The 9161-nt window shown below is 53.4% G+C and overlaps 1 protein-coding gene across 1 annotated transcript in view; it reads left to right on the top strand.

The window, feature by feature from the left end:
• Positions 1 to 3786: 3786 nt before the first annotated feature.
• Positions 3787 to 9161, top strand: part of HAPLN3 (hyaluronan and proteoglycan link protein 3) — a 10944-nt gene continuing 5569 nt past the window's right edge. The window contains exons 1-2 of the mRNA XM_019634152.1: positions 3787 to 3802; positions 7483 to 7664. Coding sequence (XP_019489697.1) covers positions 7529 to 7664 — 136 coding nt within the window. The 5' untranslated portion in view covers positions 3787 to 3802; positions 7483 to 7528. The remainder of the gene's footprint in view (positions 3803 to 7482; positions 7665 to 9161) is intronic.

Here is a 9161-nt window from a genome sequence, read left to right as displayed (position 1 = left end):
AGACCCTGATGTGCCAGGCTGGAGATAAGAGTCTCCTGCCCCTCAGCCCTGAGGCTTGAGGCTGCCTCTCCTGCTGCAGCCACCCAGCCCCCTGACACTGTCCCCGAATCTCCTTGGAGGAGACCCCTTCTGACCCTTGTCCTGCAGCCTAGAAAGAGACAGAAGTGGGTGAGGAGGGTCTACGGAGAGAGAGAGGAGGAGGTAGGTGGGCAGGGAGGGGCCCTCAGCGCTGGTTCTTTACTAGAGAGTACACAGGCAGCTTTCCAAATATATTTATGTCACCCCGGACCTCTTGCTGTGGTTCATCATTACTGTGTTCAAATAGGTTTTGTCTTGTGCTGGTCCCCACCCTCCACCCTCAGTCCTCCCAGAGCCCCATCATTCTTGTGTCACCTGCCTGCCTACAGAGAGCTTAATGTCTGGAGGAGGCTACTGGGGTGGGGAGCCCACAGCGGGCCAGGACTCCGCCATGTGGGAGAGCATGCTGGCTCCCGAGAGGCCATTGGCATATTCACTCCAAGGCTCCGAGGAGAGCTCCAGGGGCACCCCTAAGCCCTCCCCCAGGCAGGAGCCATCAGGAGCTGGCCAGTGGGGGCCAGTGCAGGGGTCTGATCTGGGGAGGGGGCTGGCAGAGAGCTGAATAGCTGGGAAAGGGGCTAATACAACCGCCCTCATATGCTAGGCCTTGGGACACAAGATGAATCGCCTGGGACAGACGTGGGGAAGCCACGCCGTGATACACACGTGCCTCCGGGTGGCAGATCTGGTCCCACCCGGCCACTGAAGGGAGGCTGCGGCTTTGTGGGCACTTCATGAGCGAAATCCCTTTGAAGCGGCTCCTTTGCAAGGCTGCCTTTGCCAGGGCTTCTTGGCTGGTCAGGGACAGAATAAAAGGCTCAGGCCATGGTCTCCGAATGAACGGGGGCTGTGGAAGGGCCCTCAGCACACTCCTTCCTGTTTCAGACTCCTCCCTGGAGCCGCTCGGATTGGGCTTTGAGTCAGTCTTTCTGGACAGTTGTTGGCTGCGGGACTCCCTCCAGGGAGCATTTCCTACCCCCACCCCTGTTCTGGCCTCTCCTGGGGACAAGCAGACAGTCAAAAAGCAGCTTTCTCCCACATCTCTGCTCTGGGGTGGCTCCCCGATACCTAACTACGAGGTCAGGTCGGACAATTAAGTTTGCGAACTCATCCTAGAAAAAGCGCTACATACCACATTGCTGAATATCACTACAGCCACCTTCAAAGTCCTCCCCTTGGGAAGCTATGCACCGACGCCAGTGCCTAGTCCACCCTTCAAAGCAATTCTGAAACTCTTTTTCTGGAATGGCCATCAGAGCTGTTGTCATATTACCCTGATGTCTTGAATGGCATCAAAATGTCTTCCTGTCAGTATTTCCTTTATCTTCGGGTAAAGAAAGAAGTCATTGGGGGCCAGATCAGGTGAGTAGGGAGGGTGTTCCAATAGTGATTTGTTTACTGGCTAAAACTCCCTCATAGACAGTGTGGTGTAAGCTGGTGCATTGTCGTGATGCAAGAGCCATGAATTGTTGACAAAAAGTTCAGGTCGCCTAACTTTCATGCAGCCTTTTCAGCACTTCCAAATAGTAAACCTGGTTAACTGTCCAGTTGGTGCAAATTCATAATGAATAATCCCTCTGATATCAAAGAAGGTTAGCAACATCGATCCAACAAGTTTGTGAGCTTAATTGTCAGACCTCTTAGTTCCATTCTTGTTAGAATGCAGGAGTCCCATCTACAGAAGGGGAAACAGAACTTCCCTCCTGTCTGTCAGCTTGCCCCTATCCATGGCATTAAATATTTTCTGTGGGCCAGTCTCATTGGGTGACAGGCCATGTAGACTGGTGGGCGGTAGTCACAAGCCCTCCACTTGGCTCAGGAGACCCACAGTGGCTCTGGAATTGCCCCCTTTTCATTCATTCATCTTAGCCTTGGATGGGGACCCAGGACTGGGATCCCCCTCACTCCTGACCCCCTTCTGTCCTTGGCTTCTCTGCCTGGGCAGCCTCCTCCACTAATAAATCAACTCCATGAATTTACTGTTTTGTTCCTGACCTTTTCCCAGCTCTGAGATACCACCTTCTGGCCAGCCCTGCCCTGGCTGGCACATTAAACTCACTTTACTGTCATAACATTGAACTTCCCTGCTGTCCAGTCCTCTCCCTACACCTGTGGCTGTCAGCCCTGGGAACTGTTGACCTGCCTCTCCCAGAAGTCTAACCTGCCTTTTCAGTCCTGGTTCAAATATAGTGGAGTGACTAGGGGCCCAAGGTTTCAGGTTGGACAACCTAATTTCAAATCCTGGCTCCGAGTGACCTAGGGCAGTTTACGTAAATCTCCGCCTCAGGTTACCTCCTCTGTAAAGTGGAAATACTAGGGCTGACTCCATGGCCTTCCGGGGACTAAGGGAAATGTACACAATCACCTATACAAAGACTAGCCCAGGGGTTGGCAAACTGCAAGCTGCAGTTTGCTGACCCTTGGCCTAGCCCATCGAAGGCCTCAGACACTGGTCATCTGTCCGAGAAGCTTGCAAGAGTTTCCTAGTTGACACCTGTGTCTTGTTTATCTCCCCTCCCAATCCATCCTGCACATAGTGGTCAGATGTCTTCCTTGCAGAGGAACCTTCCCTGGTTCCCTTTTGCCTATCAAGCCTGGCATTCACTCTGAGTGCACATTGGGCCCTAGTCACTGCAGCTCGGCTCTGATTTGCTCCTGGCTGTGTAACACGCATGTGTGCGTGTGCACACCATCTGTCTTAGTGTGTTTAGGAAGAGGCCCTGGGCTCAGTGACCCTGTGGTCCTCTAGGATTTTCTGCTGAGGAAACTGTCAGGCCCAGGTTCCCTATTGGTCTGGACAGGAAAGAAAACACCCTGTCCAAACAGGCGTCCTGGGAAGTGGCTGCCCACATGGCTGTGTTGACAGATGTGAGGATTCTGAGAGAGGGGCCAAGGCCTGTTGGAAAACCAGTCAGACGTCTGATTGCCCTTGCAGGGTTCTGGAAGCACCCCTCTCCTGTGCCTCCCCTCACTCCAGGGCCTCTCCTCCAAGCCCCACCTCCTAGGGGGAGCATCCCTGTACCTGACACTGACGGGTCTGGCTGGTGATTTCATGACGGCCAAACTCCAGGGGAAAGGCGGGCAGACAGAACACTCACCGTTCCCTCTCCTGAAGGTAGAGTGCGGTTAGCCACCGCCTGCCTGCAGAGTGCTTGGGAGGCCCCCCCCCCCCTTGCTTAGTCCCACTGTTTTTGGTAAACCAGAGCGTTCTATTGGGACCTCTCTTACAAATGCTCCATCCCCCTGCTCACCCCCTTCCCCCAATTGTGACAGCCTCAACTCATGTACCCACCCTTCACGGCTTGGCCAGCAGCCCCGAGGTTTAGCAGGGGTTCCCCAGCAGAGTCTGGAGCGTGCCCAAGTCCAGAGCACTTACTCCGTTTCCTGGCGGGGCGGGCGGGAGTGAGTTCTTTTAAAGGGCAGGGCCTGGCGGGAGCGCTGGGGTTTGTTGGCAGCCTCTTCCTTTCTGGCAGGTCAGGGTCCCAAAAGCCATCTTGTTTAATCAGACACCGATAGCCGGCGTCCCCGAGCGCTCGAGTAGTCCAGCCTCCGGGAGACGGTACGTGGTTTGAGAGTGTCCAGGCTCCTGGGGCCCCTGTGGGCGCGATGCACGCACGCCAGTGGTGTCAGGGTCCGGGGAAGTGGGCGGGGCCAGAGCGGGGAAGTGGGCGGGGCCAGAGCGGGGACTCGGCCACATGCAAGGGACGCTCCCGGCGCAAGTGAGGTGAGAGCCGCGTGGGGCGCGGGCCGACTTGTGCCGGACTGGTGTGTGCCCCGCGAGGAGGCATAGCCCGGCGAAACCCGTGGTCTTTGAGACCATCGCCTCCTCACTGGGGGCCGCCCGACTCCTTTCCCATCCAGCCCCGGCCGGGTCCTGCAGATGCCAACACAGCGCGCCGCGCGAGCCGGCTCTGCCCCAGGGCCACGGGAACTCTGAGAGGGGCTGGGGACACCCTGCGAGGCGACGGGCAGGTGGCCTGCCCTCTCTGCCTCTGCCTCTTGCTCTGGTTGTCCCAGGGCAAACGCAATGGATGCCCGTCGGTTTTCGGGCCTCAGTTCAGTGGGGTTTCTGCCTTGGGGACAGCGGAAAGGGGCGGGGGGTGGGGGCGGGTGTGTGTGTGTGGGGGAGCGGAGGGTAGAGCCCTGGGTGGGAGATGGGTCTTTCAGGGAGGAATTTGGGGCTCATGAGCGGCCAGGAAAGAAATAGAGAAGGCCTTGGACCCAGCTCTGTCACCAACCTGTGACCCAGTCTGGACCGCGGTGACCAGGGCTGAACCTGCTCTCTGCAGGAGGGGTAGGTGAGAGGGTGGCGCCCTGGTCCTTTCCTGGGGCCCTGCACTGGCCAGCGGACTGGGAATTCTGGCAAGAAGCACCTCCGGCTTCCACAGGTTTAAAAGACCCTTGCTTGTAAGCCTTCTGGAAAAGGGGGACACCAAAGTCAAATTCTTGGCTGGGTAGGTGGCCTGGTGGAGACTGCCCCCTGCTGGTGCCTGGATTCGTGCTCTGGTGGGGCTCCATCTTCCTTCCAAGTCCGCGTTCAGTATATTCTTGTGTGTTGGTTCCCCAGGCAAATGATGCTGGCAGAAAAGCAAAATCTGGGCCATCGGGAAGACCTGAATTTTCTCTAACCTCCACCTATTTACCAAAGATAAAGCCTTGGCCTCAGTTTCCCCAACTGTAAAGAGAAGGCAATGGTGCCTGCTTTCTCTCCTAGGCAATGAGAAGGGAGAAAGGTCCACTGAGATAATGTGAGACTTTGCTTTGTAAACTGTTCACAATAGTAATAATAGCTAATGTTTTTGAGTGCTTGCACCCTGCCAGGCAGTATTCTTAAGCACTCTTCAGACCCTCTTTCCCTTAATCTTCACAAAAGTATTTCCTGGTTGGTATTGTTGTGATCCCCATTTTACAGATGAGGAAAGTGAGGCTCAGTGACTTGTCCAAAGACAGACTGTTAGTAAGTGGGTGGAGCCAGAACTGAATCCAAGTGGCCAAGCAACCTAGCATTTCTGAACTTCAGTTTCCTTGTCTGGGCAACGGGGATAATTCTGACACTGTGAGGGTCACAGGCAATGATGTCCAGGCAAGTGCATTGATAAGCAGAAGGCAGTCCTTAAATATGGCAGACGGTTATGGGGGTTAGCTGAAAAGAGCTCAACGGAGTCCTGCCTGTGCTGCCTGCCGGCTGTGTGGCCTTTGCAGAGTTGCTTCATGTGTCTGTGCCTCTGTTCACCAGTGAATTAAATGTGGAGAATAAAAATTCTCCTTGCTGACTAGGGTGGGTGCTGTTGGGAGGACTGAGGGAGCTACTGGAGGACCCCAGGAGGTGCTACAGTCTGTTTTGCCTCTGCATGTTTCTGAACTGTGAACTACTTCATTCATGATAGGTGAGAATGATAGGGGACCAATTTCAGTGTAACATGGAATCACATTGGTCCAGTGTTGATTTTTTCCCCAGGACTCTAATGTACTGTAGTGACTGTAACAATATTTCTCACAATTAAAGAGCAAGCCTTAGCAACGTATGAAATCCTTACAATAAATGGCTGACATGGAAGTCCTGGAGAAAGTGCCTTTCTTTAGTATAATAACAGATGCTACTTGCTACCCACCATCCAAAACTCAGGAACCAAATAGATTGGACCATGCAACACCTCTTCCTCCTGAATCTCCCAACTCTTCGATATCCAAACTCTTACCATTCTGACTCAAGGATGCAGTCGATTTGGTGAAGGTGGATGCCTGCATGGCTGGTTTAGCTGCTTAACAGAACCTAACAACAAAGTTTTCTGATAAAAGTAGGAGTCAGAAAAAGAAGTTGCAAAGACATTTCTCCTGTGTTTAAAAAAAAAAAAAGGATTGAATGGGCTGGCCAGGTGGCTCAGTTGGTTAAGAGTGCGAGCTCCGAGCAACAGGGCCGCCGGTTCGATTCCCACATGGACCAGTGAGCTGCACCCGCCTCCCCCCCCCACCCCCTGCAACTAGATTAAAAGCGACGACTGGACTTGGAGCTAAGCTGCACTCTCCACAACTAAGACTGAAGGACAACAACTTGACTTGGAGCTGATGGGTCCTGGGAAAACACAGTGTTCCCCTTCCCCAAATTCCCCAAAACTGTTCCCTTCTCCAAGTCCCCAATAAAATCTTAAAAAAAAAAAAAAGGACTGAAGAAGATGGTTTCACCCTATGGTCAGATTTTTTAATTTTGGTAAATCTAGTTTCTGTTGAAATCCAATGCCCCCAAGAACCTATGCCTGGAAGGAAGAAGTACTTGCCTAGTGGCAATGGTGGCAAAGGGCTGATTGACAGGGGTCGGGTGCAAAGGGCATCCAATGCCAGTGTCAGTACAGAGTTAATGGTGCTGTTTTTTCTTTGTTTGTTTTACTAGAATTGTTCTTGTTTTTGTTAGTGCTCTGGTTACAGAGTTGCATATGTTTTGAGGAGTCTGTCCCAACCTATTTTCCCCCTAACCTTGGTATTTTTTAACTCATGATTTTGTAAAAAATACACATTTTTTTCCCCGGCACACGAATACCGCCTTGTGACAGCTCTGTCATCAATCCGTGGTCTCTGCCTTTGAGACTAAGGGGGCTAGTCTGGTTGCCAGCAGGTTGGGGAAGGAATACCAGGCAGGGGATATCCTTAAATGTTTTTTTTTTTTTTTAAGATTTTTTTGTTTATTTATTGGGGAATTAGGGGGATGGGAACAGTGCTGGGGAATTGGGGGAAGGGGAACAGACAAGTTGCTGTCGTTTTGTTCTTCAGTCTAGTTGTGGAGGGTGTTGCTTCACTGGCCCAAGCTGGCACCATCATTGTGCTCTTCTCGGGCGAGGCAGATCAGTCGCCGGCTTCTGGACGGCCGCTCACCGCGGCTACTGGCCGCTCACGCTGGCTGCTGGCAACACACGGTAGCCCATGGCAATCCACTGCCACAGGGACTGCAGCCCACGCCGTCGCCGGCGACTCACGGCAGCCCAGCTCCAGGTTGAGCTGCGGTTCAGCATCTCAGCTGTGGAGGGCAGTGTCACTGGCCCTCATGTGGGATCCGAACCGGGGCCCTCCAGCATCCCAAGCGAGCTCTCAACCATCGCGCCACTCGGCCGGCCCCTTAAATGTTTTAACTGCAAAACTGGCATGGGGCCCATGTTATTTCTGCTCATTGCCACTGGCCGGCACTGAGTCACATGGCCTCTCCTCACTGGAAGGGAAGCCGGAAACAGCCTTCCAATGACTGGTTGCACCTATCTAGAACTCTATCACGATAGGAGAAAAGTAGATCATATTCGAGAAAAACATACCTGGGTGAGTTTTATGATCTCCCTTTCACAGTGAATGACTCCCCGGCCATCCCCAGACCCCCACAGTTGGGCTCGTCTAATTGGCTTGTTTTTCTCCTCTTCCCAGTTTGCCTAGGCCCCAGCCTCGCCCAGGACACCCTGGTGCTGCCATCATGCATGACGCCGTGTGTCTGCTGCTCCTGGTCCTGCTGCTCCCCCTGTCCTGCGTCTCGGGGCTGCCCTTCTACAATGGCTTTTACTACTCCAGCAGTCCCCATGACCAGCACCCGGGCAACGGCTATGGTGAAGGTAGGCGGCATCCTGGGTCTGGCTCTTGGCTCCGCTGGGTGTCCAAGACCTCCCCTGGCTTCTGCTGTGATACGCAGGCTCCCGGTTGGAACAGGGGACAGCAGCCCGTTTCCCATCGGGGCCCTTGCGGTGGATCAGCCTTGTTTCTAAGACGAGCGGAAGTCGTGGCTCAGTTGCTCTGTGTTCGCTAGCCCCCCTCAGACACGGAGCCCCAATGCACTTGAGGACGATCACTTGTGCTTTTTATACGTCCCCAAAGTCCTGCCAATTTGTCAAGATCCCAGCTTAAAAAGGGAACCTCCCCTGACCTCCCCAGTGGAAAGGGGCGTTTGGGGTTAGACGGATGAGCGTTTGCATCTTCATTTTGCCACTTGCTAGGCACACGGCTTTGGGCAGGTGACTTTTTAGTGGGTGGTGATTGTGCACCTACTATGCATCAGGCATGCTCCGAGGTGCCTTACGTACATTATCTCATATAATCCTCACCAAAGCCCTGACTCGGGCAAGGGTGAGAAGAAGTGCAGTGCAGGCACTGACCAGGCCAAATTGAGGCTGGCTGCCCTTGTAGCCCCGAACACAGGTATATTGTTCCATCTCCCATCTCATGGATGAGGAAATGACGCTCAGAGTTGAGCCAGGTGCCCAGGGCACACAGGTCTTAAGCCACACAGAGGTTTGTTTATGGAAGGATTGAGAAGATGAGCTGCAGCCTGCTCATCACGTGAGCCTCCCTCAGAGGCTGTCAAGGAAAATGCATTCCTTGCACTTTTTGGCTTCTGGTGGCTCACTGGCATTCCTTGGCTTGCAGCTGTGTCACTCCCGTCCCTGTTTCCGTGGTGACATGGCCTTCTCTGTAGTCAAACCTCCCTCTGCCTCCCTTTAAAAAGATACTTGGAATTCCAGTTAGGGCCCATCTGGAAAACTCAGTCTCACCACATCCCCCTTCTCAATGCCCTTAATTTAATCACGTCTACAAAGTTCATTTTGTCATAGAATGCAACACTCAGGGATTATGTCGGGGAGCCATTATTTAGCCTACCGCACCCCTTTTCTCCAGAGTTGATTTTGTTGTACAAGCACTATTTGAAGGAGATGCAAGGAAATTTCTGAATCATAACAAACTTAGTGGCTTCAGATGACATCTACTTAAGTTTGCTCATGGTTTTGTGGGCTGGCGTTTTGGGCTGGATCACTCACGTGCCTGCCCTCTGCGGGCGGGTGAGCTGGGGGCTGGTTGGCCTAGAATGGTCTCAGATGGGACAGCGCGTCTGCTCCATGCCCTCACTCATCCTCCAGCACGCTGCTCTGGGGTGGGAGTAGCAAGGCCTTGGGGGTCTAGGCTCTGAATAGGTACAAGGGAACAGTCACTTCTGCCAGGATCCTTTGATCACAGGAAGTAGCAAGGCCCTCAGGGATTTCAGGGGAAGGGGGATTACAGTCACCTCTTGATGGAAGGAGGCACAAAGTCAATGCAGATTTTTACTGGGGAATTGGGGG

The sequence above is a fragment of the Hipposideros armiger genome, unplaced genomic scaffold (assembly GCF_001890085.2).
Source record: "Hipposideros armiger isolate ML-2016 unplaced genomic scaffold, ASM189008v1 scaffold_1517, whole genome shotgun sequence".
Taxonomy (NCBI): domain Eukaryota; kingdom Metazoa; phylum Chordata; class Mammalia; order Chiroptera; family Hipposideridae; genus Hipposideros; species Hipposideros armiger.
Note: the sequence above shows the minus strand (reverse complement) of the source record. Positions and strands in the feature narration are given on the sequence as shown.